We start from the raw sequence: 16,057 nt of genomic DNA on the forward strand, positions 1-16,057 counted from the left end.
GACGGTGTGGTCTACGTGGGGGATAAGAACTAGTCGAGGATTAGGAAACTAATCGTAGCAATTAGAGTAGGACTCTCTAGTCAAATCTGACTAGTATTCTTGTAAACAACCAACATGTAACCCTGCCCCTAGTAATATAAGGTCAGGCAGGGACCCCTCCAAACAAGTTCAATCAATACAATCCAACCAACACATAGGACGTAGGGTATTACGCGACATAAGCAGCCCGAACATGTCTAAATCGTGTGTTCGAGTTCACCTTCGAGTTTCTGATCTCAGTGAGCCCCATGCATAAAACACTACCTTAGATACCCCCTCTGTAGGTTGCCAAGTCTAAACACCGACAGTTGGCGTGCCAGGTAGGGGATCTCGCTAAGAATCCACTAGCGAACTCGATGTCTCACGTCATCATCAAGCCAACCGTCGCGTTCGAAGTGGGTGCGACATTCACCTTTGGCTCCTGGGTTTGCGTCACAAACGGTGTTGGAAACTTTCACCACCACATTGCGCCGGCCCTGGAGGAGAAGCAGTACAACATCAACTTTCATCGCCAAGCTTTGGAGGATTTCGTCAAAAAAACAACGAAATTTTTGACCTATTTCGTTGCTCGAGGGATGAGTCCGAGTACAACTCGACTTCTCCCACTAGTCTGAATTGTTCCCACGAGCTGGCACTTAAGCCATTATGCGAATCAGTCTACAATACAAGTCGATTCCCATTCGGACTCCGAAACTCGTATGCTGCTTACCAAGCTACCCTGTCCAGATCACAATCCAACTCGGATTTGATTGAGGACCTTGACTACTACTTGGATCTAAACGAGTAGAATCCATTATTAGGTCCACAACAGGGCCTGGTTATCACATCTACTCTACAAGGCAGATTAATCTACTGGCCCAACATGAACCCACCTGCTCTCACCAAGGACGATGAGTCACGCCTTGTTGCCTACTTCGACACCCTCCCGTACCAAGAGGGAACCCCTCTATCGCCCATCTATGAAGAATACGAATCCACAGAGGTCATCATGTCAAGTTCGGTAGCTATTCTCCGGAGCGGGAACTCCTCGCCATCGTTACTCCACAAGGAGGTGAGGATGAAGATCAACCAGAAAGAAATCCACGACATGAACGTCAACCAGACGATGTCTCGCAGGATGAGCTCACCGCCAACGTAGAAGGATAAGAAATCGAAGCTCAAAGGAATCGACGACGAGCAAGAAATGCTGCAAGAGTAGAGCATCGCTACCACCTTGCAGCTGACCTACCCATCATGAACTTGGATCACGTGTTTGAATCAATTCAATCATGTTAGTACCATACTCCTCTCGCCACCATCACATCCATCGACCTGATTATTCGGGCATTGCCACAAACCAAGTACACCAGGCAACTTGCTCAACTGGCGGAGCGTGCGTATGAGCAACTCGGTCAACAAAGCCCAATAGACTCAGTTCGACACACTTCATCCCAGCATGGCAGTAGCCTTAGGCAACCAAGTCGGAATGAGGGTGCCAGACCAAGTCAAAACGAGGGTGCTAGAAACAAGGGTGCTAGAAACGAGGGTGCCAGAATTGAGGGTAACAAACCAAGCCAAAATAGGGCAGAGGGTAGTCAGGTGGAACCCTCGGGAGTATCTCACTGGAGAAGTTTGGTGGTGTCATGGTGCTCATAATCTTCTCACCTCTAGTCTTGATCACCTCCAAATTGTCGCCTTCTATGTAGAGAGGCTATCCAATTGTCCCTCTTTGCTTGACATGGTTACTTCCAACACCTGTTACTTGAACAAACAAATCTCCAAGAAACATTAGTCTCAAAAATAATTCACACAGCGGCATACCTTGTTTATCATTAGTTGTATTGTCTTCATTAGTGTGGACTCGATAGCAAATGCTGGGCCACTAACAAAGTTAGCACCTACTACTACAGAGCTGAGCTTGTTGTCATCATCTTCGTGTTGGAGTGATTTCAGATTTGATGAACTTGAAGTTTAATCCACTTCCTCCATTATCTGACGTCTAGTATTTTCCTGCTTTCAAAGATGCAAACAAGAAAAAAAATAGAATATATGCAACAATGAAAATTAGGGGTAGTCCAAAAAATTAGATAGATCACCCTAGGGTTCGAGTTGACGATCCCCGGCAACGACGCCAGAAAAGTTTGTTGACGGCAGTTAGCACGCCAGTTTGAACCACAAGCGCACGGATCAGTTGTAACTTTTCCCTTAGAGTATTCCATCCAAGATTTATCAATTCATGGATCGACAGCGAACTGGCTAGGGTTCTCTATCTAGCTAAATGGATCTAATCCTATCAAGAAGCACGAATTGCATATAAAGGTAACCCAATCATGAGATAAGCATTATAGATAGGTTAAATAGATCGCATCCATGTATATATGTGGTAACATAACCAAGGGTAGCATGTGCCTATCGTCTTCTTGTCGTAGCTCTAGCCAAAGTGGTAACCAATCTATCTCGTACCTTGATGAAGAGTCATCTCTCAGAAAGGCGGCTCGCAAGCAGCCTACTTCCTTATGGATGTCACTGCAGTGTGTGTGTTGACGTCTTCGGTTTCCCAAAGCTTTACCTCAAACAACTATCAAACGCTCTTATCTGAAGTTCTCCTTCTTGATAGCTACTGCAACGACTCCCACAATACTCGCCATCGATCCTACTCAACATTACGCAATCGAGTAATCACACCGACTTCCTACGCACTAGTAAGATGTATCTGCAAGACATAGACTAATCACCACAATTACATCTATTCCTACTAAGAACATATGCCAGCTGAACATATGAGGATAAGCATGCATCATAGTAGATCAAAGTAAAGACAAGATTAGATTGATACCACCATCATGTGTACATAAGCCTTGAAGATCACAAGGCTTGGCTCCGGAACTCCACCATGGCTTCGCCGTGCAGGGACGACCATGGCGGCTAGGGTCTAGCCTAAGCCATCTCCTAGACAACCTCGAAGACTTGCATGGCACTCAGCTCCCTATGTTGTGTCTCCCTTGGTTTCACCAACTTCTGATGGATGGATCCCCGGGCTCGATGAATTCATCTTGGAGGATTGCTTGCCAAAAATGAGCGTCGGTGGAGGCCAGAAGACCCCAAGTCGATCGTCCTGAGAGGCACCAGGCCGATCGGCCTAGGCCCTTTTTCTGCCTCCTAGTCTTCGTTTTTCTCTGATCCACTGCTCGTTCATGGCTTTATCCAAAAAATGTATACTTAGCTCAATTTCCTACGAGTATAGAATATCCTCCAAAATATCTTTCATATGCGAAAATCGGGTTATTTCAAGTGCCAAGTGGTGGGTTAGTATAAGAATATGCATGAAAATACTAGTTAAATGGCATTAAAAGTGTGTCAATAACGAGCGTCAACAGTTATGGTGTCACCCGCCCCTAAAGACACCATTACCAGGGGCGGGTGATGCCGTCACCCGCCCCTCGAAATACTGGAAACGGCTTTACAGGGGCGGGACTTTTGCCCGCTCCTACAAACAGCTATTTGTAGCTACGAAAGCTAGGAGTGGGTGGTGCGCCCACCCATGCAAATGTCATATCAACCGTCCTTGGAAACCGTTTTTTTAGTAGTGTATGTTCCCCTGAACCATCACAAATATTCAATGACTAAAATATCGTCAAACTTTGTAAATTTTGAGTGTCAATAGTTCTAATGCATTTAGTTTGAAAATATAAAGTTACATAGTAGATATTGTAACTATGGGAAAATCCTTTCTATATGCGTGTGTAGCTACTAGCTACTCCTACCTGCGTATCTCATGATATACGATGAATCTGACTGAATGAAAAGTACATACACGTATGTGATGATATTGGACCATCTGTGGTGGTATATACATTGAGTATGTGATCATACATAGAGTATATGGACATACTAATTTTTATGTACCAGTAATAAGGTACAATCAAAATATATTAAAAAACTACGGGTGCTTCTGAAAGTTTTCATATAGTTCCCTTTGGAGTATCTTAGAATTAGTATGTGAACATACTCAAAGTGATAAATGAGTATGTAGACATACCCACGGTGGTATACTGATGATGAGAGTAGCTACATGCACATGTAGATAAAACACGTCCTTATAACTATATTATAATTATAAAACTGTGGTCGAAGTTAAAACTCAGAAGCCACGAAAAATCAGGTATATCGGAGGGAATTCTCCTGGCTGCTACTTTTCTTGTACTATTTATAATCAGTGGTATGGTATCTACGATCTAAAATTATCCTAGCGAGGTAAACACGTGGGTTGCGTTTGACTTGAAGATAACTAAACATGTAGGAAATATATTTTGTTTGCTAGTAGTACAATTTATATATTCCTCATAACCATATGTTGGGATAATATATAGCGCCTAAGGTTGGCAGAAATTGATTTTGTCAAGTTATTTGGCACAGGCATGGGATATGCTGAAAGACAAAGACAGCATCGATACGCCACATCCACCACAACTAAGGACAACTTATTGTCTCCTCCAGGACAAAATATGAAGATAGGCGATGTGTACTTGTCTTTTTTGAACCATGGAATAGATGTCCACTTGTCTCAAGTAAACAATATTTTATATATAGTGGTGGATTGCTTTGTGCTTTATTCATCTCCCTTTATCACTGGAGATAGCTAAAGTGTTTGTGCAACTTGACCCTGGATTTTCAATAATACAGATAGGCGTCCACCTTTTATGCACATTACTAAAATTATAGAACCTTTGTACCTGATAAATATCATGTTTGATGCCGTGCTTGTTTATATATCTCCAAAGCATGGCCTTGATATTCACGTGGACATTTTGAGACATCACCATATTATTACCTGTCATATACCAAAGTGACACTGCTTAGTACCAACCATTAGTCAACTAACACGTGCAGGGAAAACTGTTCTTTCTTCTGAAACTTTATGTTAATACTCCCTCCCGTATAGGAAAAGGAAGTCGTTTTGGACAGCGACACGGTCTCCAAAGCATTACTTTGACTCCTTATTTTAATAAAAATATTTATCAAAAAGTGATATATGTATATTTTTATGAAAGTATTTTTCAAGACAAATCTATTTATATGGTTTTCACATTTCCAAACTCAACAACTTAAAAGCTATTCATGATTTATATTTCCAATGTTTGACCCAAACCTTGTCCAAACCTTGTCCAAAACGACTTTCTTTTTCCTATACGGAGGGAGTACAAAGTGGGAAGCACATGTTTATTTGGACGTGGATAGGGTTCACGTTTAATTGGCTGTCGAGATCACGCAAAGGATTGCATGTAGCACTTCATAGCAAATGCAGTCAAGATATCTCACATGCCATTCTTCTAGCTACTGTAGCATGTTCGCCCCAGCTTCGGAGATTCTCTGCCAAAAATCGTCCCCAACTTTTTGCTACATGACTACATGAACATGAGGATGAGGAGCTAGTGACTGGGATTGAGAAAAAGAAAAGAAAAGAAAGAAGTGGTTGGCCTCTGCCCTCTGGGGAGTCGTTCTTGTTCACCGTCACCGTCACCGAGAGAAGACGACGTTCTGGGTAGGTATCTTGAATATTCTCGGGTTTATTCCCTGAGGAACTGACAGAGTGACAGTCTGCATCTGAACTTTACATCGGTGTTCCATCAGAAAGTACATGGCACAAAAAAGGTTTAAGATTTCGAGATATTGGATTCTGGATGCAAACAACGGAGGTGTTGGGGAACAAGCGTTGTCACATGATTCGTAGAGCAGTTGGCAATCTTCACTGTAAAAACAAATACGGTTTTAGACAGTATATTGGGATGAGCATACATCTACGTCAAAGAAATGATAAAATCTCCAACTTTAAATCTGATTGGTCCCACTTATAAGATGGGATTTCTAGGCAAGCCTCCTCCCTTTTGCATTCAGGAGGATTAAAAATTTCCAGAATATATAAGAGTACAATAGTTTGATTTTTTTTCTCATTTGTGAGATTGAAATGCCCTTTATTAAGGAGAATTTGTTCCGTCAAAACACACGTGGATGTGTGAACAGATTTTCTTCAGGTCCCACATATCATATATAGAGTAGTCATACAAGTCTTGAACCAAATAATAATATTTCATTTATCTCTCTGCATGAATACACCTTTGGCAGAGTTATTGGGTCTTCCTCAAAGCGTATGGGTATCGTGATCAACAATGAACCATTTCCGTTCCTGTTGCCCGACCATGATTGCTACTTGCTATTTTTTTCATGAGAACGTTTTTATTAAGAGTATCCTACTTGCTATTTCACTTATCGTTAGTAGTGAATTAGTGATCTTATTGGGTTCAATGCCTTATGGATTAACACCTAGAACTATATATGGGGTAGCCACTAAATCCTGTGTATCACATTTCACTAACATGTGGATCATACTTTTTGAATATAACATCTCTAGTATCCTTTTATTTTTACTCAATTATTTTTTATTGAATAGAATGTTTTTATTATTATGAGCAGAAGCTATAATATTTTTCTTTTGAAGCTCAAATATTTTTCATTGAGTAGAATATTTTCGTTGTAACCTTGGAACATTAAGCCACAGTTAAAAAGGTGGACGGCTATCGGTTGAATTAGAAAAAAACAGAACTAGCTAGTGACACTACAGGTTCCCTTCAACTAAATGATCAGCCATGCAATTGGACTGTTGTGCTGGAGTTGCGCAGAGTTGTTAAAAAAATTTATGTGCTGGAATGACAATGTGATATATTTTATGGGCATGTTACGTAAAGTTATTTATTTTATATTTTTATGAACCGATGGTTCAATCGATGAATTAGTGTCCAACCGATACACTGGCAAGCCAGGTTTGTTTTTTCATCAAAAATCGGTTTAATGGATATTAATCATCTAACGTTGAGCGAATCTGTTAAAATAATAGCATATGCTAACTATGTGGCGTATGGAAATATGTTGCGCGTAATCCACAGACCTCAACCACTTGATCCTGATCGAACCATCCAAACTTCATCTTCTTCCTAGCTCAACACCATGATTTGAGACCTGATAATGGAGCGATTGTCAGGTGAGGGTGAATCGACGCTACGTGCAAGATCGTAGCTCGTTCGTGCGATCCCAAGGTTTGGTTTGTTTGAACAACGGTAAGCTGAGTGCGCCCGGCGCCGAGCTGTCCCCAAACCCAACCATCTGGACCGATCCATCGGGAAGGAGAGGAGGAACCGAGGAAGGAGACAAGCGTTTGGAGCAGAGGTTGGGTGTGGCGAGGCATTTTTGGCCACAGCCACGGGCGCTTCCAAAAGGCGTCGTCCCGATCGAATCCGCCACGTCCGCATCGGCGACCCGACAGCGATACGGCCCCGCAGGCACAGCGCTGTCTCTCCGCCACAACCCCGGCGAGACCCCACCTCCCTCCGTCCACACGGCCGCCGCACGCCTCTCCCCCGTCCTCCGTCCTCTCCCTTCCCGCTCGTCGCCGCTTATAAATACCTCCTCCTTCCCTTCCCTCCCTCCCCATCTCCCACGCCAGGCGCATACTGACAGCCAAACCCATTGCATTCGCGCCCACGCGCCATTGCAGCGAAGGTTGCGGAGCCCCTCGGATTGATTCCTCGCTGCGGCGTCCGTCCTAGCCTGCTGGTGCTGGATCGATCGATGCGTCCCTGCGTCTCGCGCATTCGCATGCACGCCCGTGCATGAATTTGGTTCTTCCTCCTGGCGTTGTTGCCTCCCCTAGGGCTCGTGTGCTCCCTGCTTTGACCTGATGGTGCCCAGCTGGAGCGGCTAAAAACTACTCCCATTTGCCGGTTTTGCGCTCGCGCGATCGAGCTTTGTTGATGGTCATCTAGCTACAAGCGAGAGGGGAGATCGATCGCTCCGCGAGATCGGAGGAAGAGAGGGAGCCGCGCGCTGAATCCAAGGACGCACCCCACGGTAAGCCATCTGTTCTGTTGCTATTCCCTTGTTTTAAAACCTGAAATAAGATTTATCTTCTCTCATGTCGCATGTACGGAATTTCTGGCATTTAACTGTCTGAACATTTTGGGAGTTTTGCTTGTTGCGCTTGGCACATTATATTGTTCATTTTTCTGCTTTCTGAATGGTCGTGGCGCTATATGTTAGCTTTTTGCCGCTCTAGCTATCGAACAAAAAGTGATGGCGAACGAACAGAGAGAGGTACCAAAACATTACATGTCTTGTTTTTAGGCGATCGTTTTCAATGGGCACCTTATATGATGCGCATGCCTGTGCTTTTTGTTGTGCAACCATTGGAGGATCATACTGATACGAAGCTCGGAGGCTGCACCAGTTTGTATGTTCTGATGAAGCACAGCATCTTCACTTTAAAACCATTTTCTTCATGGGGTAATGACATAATTTACTTTTGACACATGTTCTCGAGAGACAAACATGGTGAATGTGCCCTCTAGTGCGTCCTTATTTCTTCAGAGTAAACATCCTCGGCTGAGCGGCACCTTTCCTTGAATAATTCACTTGAATGGTTTGCTTGTACTAAACTGCATGACAAGCCTGTCAGAAGTGTTTGTTTCTATCTCTCTTTTTTTTAAAAAAAAAAAGAAACATGGCATGCATTGCATGTCACTTTCCAGGCACAGTAAGGCTTCAGTATTTGGCATGCTCAACTCTTTGCACGGATAGCTTGTGCAGGAAGAGCGTAACGATGTCGTCATAATATGCTTAGCTCTTGGGAGCTCCTAGAGCCATTTGTGTTAGTGTTGCTGCATATCCTGGACAGTGATGGAGCATCCTAAATTGGCTTCATCCGACAGTGTCACTAGATGATTCGGTGTCACCTTGCTTGCCACGTGCCGTACACTTTTGGATCTATCTGGATTTTTTTTCTTTAGTCAGAAATGTTAATGTTATCTTGGGTTCTCCACTATAAAGTATCTTTTGTCCATTTACCCACTGACAGATCGGGCTTTCAGAATTTTTTGCCTTTATTCTTGATGGCCTTGCTCTGCATTTTAACACTCATGATGTATGTCTTATGATATGTTGTTGAGAGTAGTCTGTCAACAGTATCTATTTCCCGGTCTCAGTACATGAGACGAGACTGAAAAATGCTCTTCAGTAAGAACAATAGATTAGCCGAGCAGTGAACTTTCTAACTGGTATCCTAAACTAAACCATGCCTATACTGAGTGATGATCCTCTGTGGTGCCATGCTAACAATTCTTTTCAGTTCCAGATTCAGGTACTGAAACGCCAAGATGGTTAATTTCGGTAAGAGATTGGTGGCAGACCAATTGGAGGAGTGGAGAGAGTAAGTTTCTTTGCTCTTGTGTAAGTTATCTCTCATTTAAGCAGGGTGCCATTGATCAGAATAATTAGATCTTTAATCCAAATGGTTATGAGCTTCTTGTGATAAAATAAGCAAAATCTGCAAATGAGACATGTAACTTATTATTCTTTTGTTTTTTCATTGATAGATACTATATTAACTACAAGATGATGAAGAAAAAGGTAAAACAGTATGTCCAGCAGACGCAAACTGGTGGAAAAAACCGTGAACAAGTTCTTAAAGAGTTTTCAAGGATGCTGGATGACCAGGTATAAATAAAATCGATATTATTTTCTGATTTGTTACTTTTAGCTTGAATCGTCAAAGCCTAAATGCCCATTCTTCAGTGCAAGTTGCCACCTTATTAACAACCTTCATATAAGCTTCTTCCTTGCAGATTGAAAAGATTGTGCTCTTTCTTCTGCAACAACAAGGTCATCTTGCTAGCAGGATCGAGAATTTGGGAGAACAGCGTGCCGCACTTATGGAACAGTCTGATGTATCCCAGATTTGCCAGCTACGAGAGGCTTACAGGGAGGTTGGATATGATCTTGTGAAGCTCCTTAGGTTTCTTGATATGAATGCAACTGGCATCCGGAAAATACTCAAGAAGTTTGATAAGCGCTTTGGCTATAAGTTCACGGATTATTACGTCTCTACTCGGGCAAACCATCCTTATTCTCAGCTTCAGCAGATATTCAAGCAAGTGGTAAATTCTCACGCCTCTCCTTTTTATCTGAAAAAGGATCACTTTTCTCTTATGATGCAGTTTATGAATGCAGGGTGTCGTCGCTGTAGTTGGCGCTTTGTCACGCAATCTTGCTTATCTGCAAGATCATCGAGGAAGCTTTTCATCCATCTATGATCATCCATCAATAACATTCAAGGTATTTAATTCTCTTTTCTGTTCTAACCATATTGATGCATTCTCATATAGTCCGAATCCTAAAGTGGAACATGTGCACTTTTTCTTCCCATGTGCAGGACCCTGTCATAGAACAAATAAATCATTCAGTACAGAAACTCACACACTCCACAAACTTCCTGCAATTCTTAGGGCAACACGCACTTATCGTTCCAGATGATATGCATAGTGGCTCCGATCTTGTTGATGACCAAAGCTACCACTTCCTGTCACTACTGCTCAACTTAGTGAACACATTTCTGTATATGGTGAACACATATATCATCGTGCCAACTGCAGATGACTATTCAGTAAGCCTCGGCGCAGCAGCAACTGTCTGCGGTGTGATTATTGGATCAATGGCAGTTGCTCAAATCTTCTCCTCAGTATATTTCAGTGCCTGGTCGAATAGGTCGTACTTCAGACCCCTCGTATTCAGCAGCATCATGTTATTTCTGGGGAACCTGCTGTATGCTTTGGCGTATGATCTGAATTCCCTAACTGTTCTCATTGTTGGCCGGCTGCTGTGTGGGTTGGTTACTCCTCTCATAGTTTATTTATGTGCAAATAAGTTTCATTTTTGCTTTTTTTATAAAGTTGCTGAACTTTACAGTGCTTGAGCTAATTTGAGCATTGTAATATCAAACTGTTATTTGATCAAATTGGCAACATGATGTGCAGCTTGGGTTCTGCCAGAGCTGTGAATCGTCGGTACATCAGCGACTGCGTACCTCTGAAAACCAGGCTGCAGGCATCTGCAGGGTTTGTCAGTGCTAGTGCTCTTGGAATGGCATGCGGTCCTGCTCTTGCCGGTTTGCTGCAGACAAAATTTAGGATCTATGGGCTCACATTCAATCAGAACACCTTACCTGGGTGGGTCATGTGCGTTGCTTGGCTTGTGTATCTGTGCTGGTTGTGGATTTCATTCAAAGAGCCGGGTCACATTGCTACAGACAATTCTGTCAACTCACAGTCATCTGATTCTGGTAAACATTTTCATTTGCCTCATTTTTTTAAAAAGAAAAAAGTAGGGGCATAGTTTAGATAGATTAGACAAGTATGGTCATGATCAGAAAGCATATCCTCTGAACATCATTTAAATATAACTTACTTGTCAAATTCTCTGCTAAAATAGATCATCAAGTAAGCGGAAATTTGGAGGATGGTCTAGGACAGCCTTTGCTCGTAGATGTAAAGGAAAGACACGATGAAGATGGAGAGGACAATGACGACAATGAAGAAGACCCTGAAGAATCTCATAAACCTGCGACATCACTTGCTGCAGCATACAGATTGCTAACACCATCCGTTAAGGTTTTGATTATTCATATGTTACACTTGTATTGTCTTTTACAATCGTTGAGGCACAATACCACTCCTGTTTGTTGGATTACCTGCTTCCCTGCGTTTCTTCTGTATTAGCTTATATCTGATGTCTGCAACTTAACAGGTTCAACTACTGATCTACTTCATGCTCAAGTTTGCCATGGAAATTCTACTCTCGGAGTCCAGTGTGGTCACCACATTCTACTTCAACTGGACAACTAGTACTGTGGCAATCTTTTTAGCAGTTCTTGGACTGACTGTTCTTCCTGTTAATGTCATCGTTGGAAGCTATGTCACCAACTTGTTTCAGGACAGGTATGTTGTATTTGTGACTCCTTAAACTGGAGAAGCCACTGGCCATTTGCATTGTTCTTTCTAGGAATAGTGTTCATGTTTACGCTCAACAGTTATTCTCATTATTTTCCACTTATTTTTCTTGCTCGACCACTAAAGGCAAATTCTGGTGGCATCCGAGATCATGGTGTTGATCGGCATAGTCATGAGTTTCTGCTTCACCCCTCAATACTCCGTCCCACAATACGTCACGTCAGCTCTCATAACGTTCGTATTCTCTGAGGTGCTCGAAGGTAAGTAGTGACTGCAGAAAGCCAACGCACAATCTAATCTGAATTCTGAAGGTGCGTGCCATGTTTCTGAAATTGCCATTCCATGCATTTCTGACCATTTGTGAACAATGCGATGCAGGGGTCAACCTGTCCCTCCTCTCCCGCGTGATGTCGTCGAGGCTCTCCCGTGGGACCTACAACGGCGGGCTGCTCTCGACGGAGGCCGGGACGCTGGCCCGCGTCGCCGCGGACATGACGATCACCGCCGCCGGTTATCTGGGGCAGAGTCGCCTCCTGAATGCCACCCTGCTGCCGTCTTTGTTGATTTGCGTGGCCTCCATCGTCGCGACGTTCTGCACTTACAACTCACTCTACTGATGACCGATGAACAGCTCTCCTCTTGCGCACGTTTTTCTGAGCTGTGGAGCTGCTGCTGGATGGCGTCTTGCAATGACGCTGTTAATTTCAGGCTGCTGCTGCTAGTGTAAGATGTGAATGGTCCGTGCGTCCTGAAGTCTGCAGTGAGCCTGCAGTGTTGCAAACTTGCAACGGTTGTAACCTGACATGGACTTGTTAAATAAACTGCCCTACTGATCTAATGCTCCTAAGTCCTAACCACGAGAATATATTGGCTGTATGTTTGGATTAAACGCGGCAAGTTTAGAATTTCTGTCAGTTATCAGACGTTCATTTGCCGGATCCTTTGAATGGGAAGGTTCAGGGAAGAAAATTAGCACAATAGCAGCATACACGTTTGAAATTTGATGCAAGGCGGGAACAAAAGATTGCTGCGTGATGCAACCAAGTGAAAGGCGACTGGTGGGTTTGCCGTTGGGTGGTTGAGGCCTTTCTTTCCTCACACTCATGGCATGCTCGCGCGGTCAAGCATGTAGAAAATCGAAGATTTATTTTGCAGGCCGGCTAAGTAGAGCATGCATCTGTTGCTGAAACGCTTGTTTTTTTTCCCCATTTGTGTTGGACTGAACTGAACTGATTGCTCTGGAATTGCTATAGTCCAAAGGAACCACACGTTTCTCCGAATCGCCTCTCATTTGCCTAGCAAGTAGCAGACAACTACGGAGCTGATCCAATTATCATATCCGAATCTGCCGAACAGTTTCAGGTGACACAAAGGCTGCGGACCGACCAAAGAGCCGGTGTGTCAACTCAAACTGCACCAGAACAAACTACCAACCCATCCAAGAACGGCTTCTTCAGCAACCTCTGACCGCTTGCGGCTTGCCAGTATATAAGCGCACCAAACTCTCCGAGTTGCCATCATCAAACTCGAAGTGCAACAGCTTCCAGGCGATCCAATGGCTTCTGCCCTGGTCTCCGCACAAACAATGGCCGTCTTCACTGTCGCAAGCTTCTTCGCGCTCTTGTGCGTCGCTCAGCTAGGTGATTGGTCTTCTTCTCTTGATTCAGATGTCAAATTCTGCATCTGTTGTGTACGTTGTGACTGATGCTTGTGACAATGGTGGCAGCGCGAGCTGTGAACTACACCTTCATGAGGGAGGCGGTGCACGCGCCGCCGGTGGCCTACTACGACTACATCATCATCGGCGGCGGCACGGCGGGTTGCCCGCTGGCGGCGACGCTGTCGGAGCGCTCGCGGGTGCTCCTGCTGGAGCGCGGCGGTTCGCCCTACGAGGACGGGCGCGTCCTGAGCATGGTCCACTTCTCGGACGTGCTGGCGGACACGTCGGCATCGTCGGCGTCGCAGCGGTTCGTGTCGGAGGACGGCGTGATCAACTCCCGGCCGCGGGTGCTGGGCGGAGGCAGCTGCATCAACGCCGGGTTCTTCACGCGCGCCGGCGCCGGGTACGTCAGGGCCGTCGGGTGGGACCCCAGGGAGGTGCTGGCGGCGTACCGGTGGGTGGAGGACGTCGTGGCGTTCCAGCCGGCGCTGGGCCCGTGGCAGGCCGCCGTGCGGAGGGGACTGTTGGAGACCGGCGTGCTCCCGGACAACGGGTTCACCTACGACCACATCCCCGGGACCAAGGTCGGCGGATCCATCTTCGACGCCGACGGTCGGCGGCACACCGCGGCGGACTTGCTCCGGTACTCGAACCCCGACGGCATCGACCTGTTTCTCCGGGCCAGAGTGGCCAGGATCTTGTTCGGTTACAAAGGTGAGAGCACATCGTGCATAAATTTAATGTTTGCAGGAAAAAAATATTACAATGTGGCTGAGGTAAGTGTAACGGTTTTACCCGTCGCTTCTTTGTCGGCGTCACGCAATTGGGGTCGTGTTCGGCGTCACGCTGGAGAACTGAGCGAGGAATTTGGGGATGCCAACTGTTCTTTTTTTGGCAGGGACCAAGCCGGTGGCGCGAGGCGTGGTGTACCGCGACGCGCAGGGCGGCACCCACGTGGCGTACCTGAACCGCGGCGCGGCCAACGAGGTGATCCTCTCGGCGGGGGCGCTGGGGAGCCCGCAGCAGCTGATGCTCAGCGGCATCGGCCCGGCCGACCACCTCCGGTCGCTCGGCATCGACGTGATCCTGGACCTGCCGGGCGTCGGGCAGGGCATGTCTGACAACCCCATGAACGCCATCTACGTGCCGTCGCCGTCGCCGGTGGAGGTGTCGCTGATCCAGGTGGTCGGCATCACCCGGTTCGGCAGCTACATCGAGGGCGCCAGCGGCGCCAACTGGAACAGCCATCCCTCCGGCACGCAGCCTCCTCCTCGGAACTTTGGCATGTTCTCTCCCCAGGTAACGCGATTTTCCTTTCACGGACGTGCACAGCACAGCCATAGGGACACGATGGATCGATCGAGACTTATGTGTGTGTTGTCGCAGACGGGGCAGCTGGCGACGGTGCCGCCGGCGCAGCGGACGCCGGAGGCCATCGCGCGCGCCGTGGAGGCCATGAGCCAGGTCCCCGACGCGGCGCTCCGGGGCGGGTTCATCCTTGAGAAGGTGTTGGGCCCGCAGTCGACGGGCCACCTGGCGCTCCGCAACCTGGACCCCGACGACAACCCCTCCGTGCGGTTCAACTACTTCGCGCACCCGGACGACCTCCGGCGCTGCGTGGCGGGCATCTCGGGCATCGAGCGGGTGATCCGGTCCAGGGCCTTCTCGCGGTTCACGTACCCAAACTTCGCGTTCCCGGCCACGCTCAACGTCACGGCCGACTTTCCCGTGAACACGCTCTACGGTCGGCGCGGCGGCGCCGGCGGCGGCGGGGGCAGCGACCCCAGGGCGCTGGAGCAGTTCTGCAGGGACACCGTGATGACCATCTGGCACTACCACGGCGGGTGCCAGGTCGGCCGGGTCGTCGACCGCGACTACAAGGTCCTCGGCGTCGAGGCGCTCCGCGTCATCGACGGCTCCACGTTCAACGCCTCGCCGGGCACCAACCCGCAGGCCACCGTCATGATGCTCGGCAGGTACGGAACCATCTTTCGCCGTCTGGCGTCTCTTTGGGCCTGTTCTTGCCCGTGATTCGGGGGGTCAATCTGACCGACGTGCGCTCATGCTCTTTGGTCTGACAGGTACATGGGCGTGAAGCTCCTGAGAGAGAGGATGCTCTTCGAAGGGCCAGGCAGGAAAAACCCGTAGCCTGCCCTGATGATCGCTGCACGTCTGCTATTAACCTTTCAGGATTCTTTTAGCGATGATGATCCTACGAGTTATTTGAGATACTGATTGTAATACATGAAAATTTCATGCCAATTAATTTGCCCAAAAATGTGGAAATATATGGTATTTAGATCTTCATTTGGTGTTTTTCTTTAGCACACTGCTGAGCCCATGAATATTTCTTGTCCACTATCATGAGACGCATTTTTCTAGCAAACGTGCTTACACAAACGTGGCCGCCTTGTCAGTGAAATCAACGGGCAAGCCTTGTTCCTGAATCTTGAGCGAAAAGCCTTGTTCTACTATTGCACTCCAATTATGAGAGGCTGGATCTGATCCGTACTTGTCGGCACGAAGCCACGAACTTTCCTGTATCAAC

General features: G+C 46.4%; 2 protein-coding genes across 5 annotated transcripts; both read left to right on the forward strand.

Annotated features, from left to right (window-relative positions):
- The first annotated feature begins 7,488 nt into the window (after positions 1-7,488).
- LOC101754776 (SPX domain-containing membrane protein Os02g45520) lies at positions 7,489-12,738 on the forward strand. 4 transcript variants are annotated; one of them, XM_004953383.3, is made up of 11 exons: positions 7,489-7,920; positions 9,194-9,274; positions 9,441-9,561; positions 9,690-10,001; positions 10,075-10,179; positions 10,277-10,728; positions 10,878-11,182; positions 11,332-11,510; positions 11,647-11,837; positions 11,976-12,109; positions 12,228-12,738. In XM_004953383.3, the coding sequence occupies exons 2-11, from the start codon at positions 9,222-9,224 to the stop codon at positions 12,464-12,466; spliced, it is 2,091 nt and encodes a 696-aa protein (XP_004953440.1). In that variant the 5' UTR covers positions 7,489-7,920; positions 9,194-9,221; the 3' UTR covers positions 12,467-12,738. The 4 variants fall into 4 exon arrangements, with proteins under 4 accessions (XP_004953440.1, XP_004953441.1, XP_022678505.1 ...); XM_004953384.3 differs by having other exon boundaries at positions 9,200-9,274; XM_022822770.1 differs by lacking the exon at positions 7,489-7,920 and adding an exon at positions 7,989-8,352.
- Positions 12,739-12,897: 159 nt separating this feature from the next.
- Positions 12,898-15,816, forward strand: LOC101763720 (protein HOTHEAD). The gene is made up of 5 exons (XM_004955091.4): positions 12,898-13,489; positions 13,576-14,223; positions 14,408-14,808; positions 14,896-15,485; positions 15,591-15,816. Exons 1-5 carry the CDS (start codon positions 13,405-13,407, stop codon positions 15,655-15,657), a joined length of 1,791 nt encoding a protein of 596 aa, XP_004955148.1. The 5' UTR covers positions 12,898-13,404; the 3' UTR covers positions 15,658-15,816.
- The last annotated feature ends 241 nt before the right edge of the window (positions 15,817-16,057 follow it).

Source organism: Setaria italica, chromosome I, assembly GCF_000263155.2.
Source record: "Setaria italica strain Yugu1 chromosome I, Setaria_italica_v2.0, whole genome shotgun sequence".
Classification (NCBI taxonomy): Eukaryota; Viridiplantae; Streptophyta; class Magnoliopsida; order Poales; family Poaceae; genus Setaria; species Setaria italica.

Coding starts and splice junctions, on each gene's coding strand:
- LOC101754776 (XM_004953383.3), top strand. CDS start 9,222: ATGGTTAATTTCGGTAAGAGATTGGTGGCAGACCAATTGGAGGAGTGG. Junction 9,562..9,689: donor CAAGGATGCTGGATGACCAG/GTATAAATAAAA, acceptor TCTTCCTTGCAG/ATTGAAAAGATTGTGCTCTT. Junction 12,110..12,227: donor ATTCTCTGAGGTGCTCGAAG/GTAAGTAGTGAC, acceptor AATGCGATGCAG/GGGTCAACCTGTCCCTCCTC.
- LOC101763720 (XM_004955091.4), top strand. CDS start 13,405: ATGGCTTCTGCCCTGGTCTCCGCACAAACAATGGCCGTCTTCACTGTC. Junction 14,224..14,407: donor GATCTTGTTCGGTTACAAAG/GTGAGAGCACAT, acceptor TTTTTTTGGCAG/GGACCAAGCCGGTGGCGCGA. Junction 15,486..15,590: donor ACCGTCATGATGCTCGGCAG/GTACGGAACCAT, acceptor TTGGTCTGACAG/GTACATGGGCGTGAAGCTCC.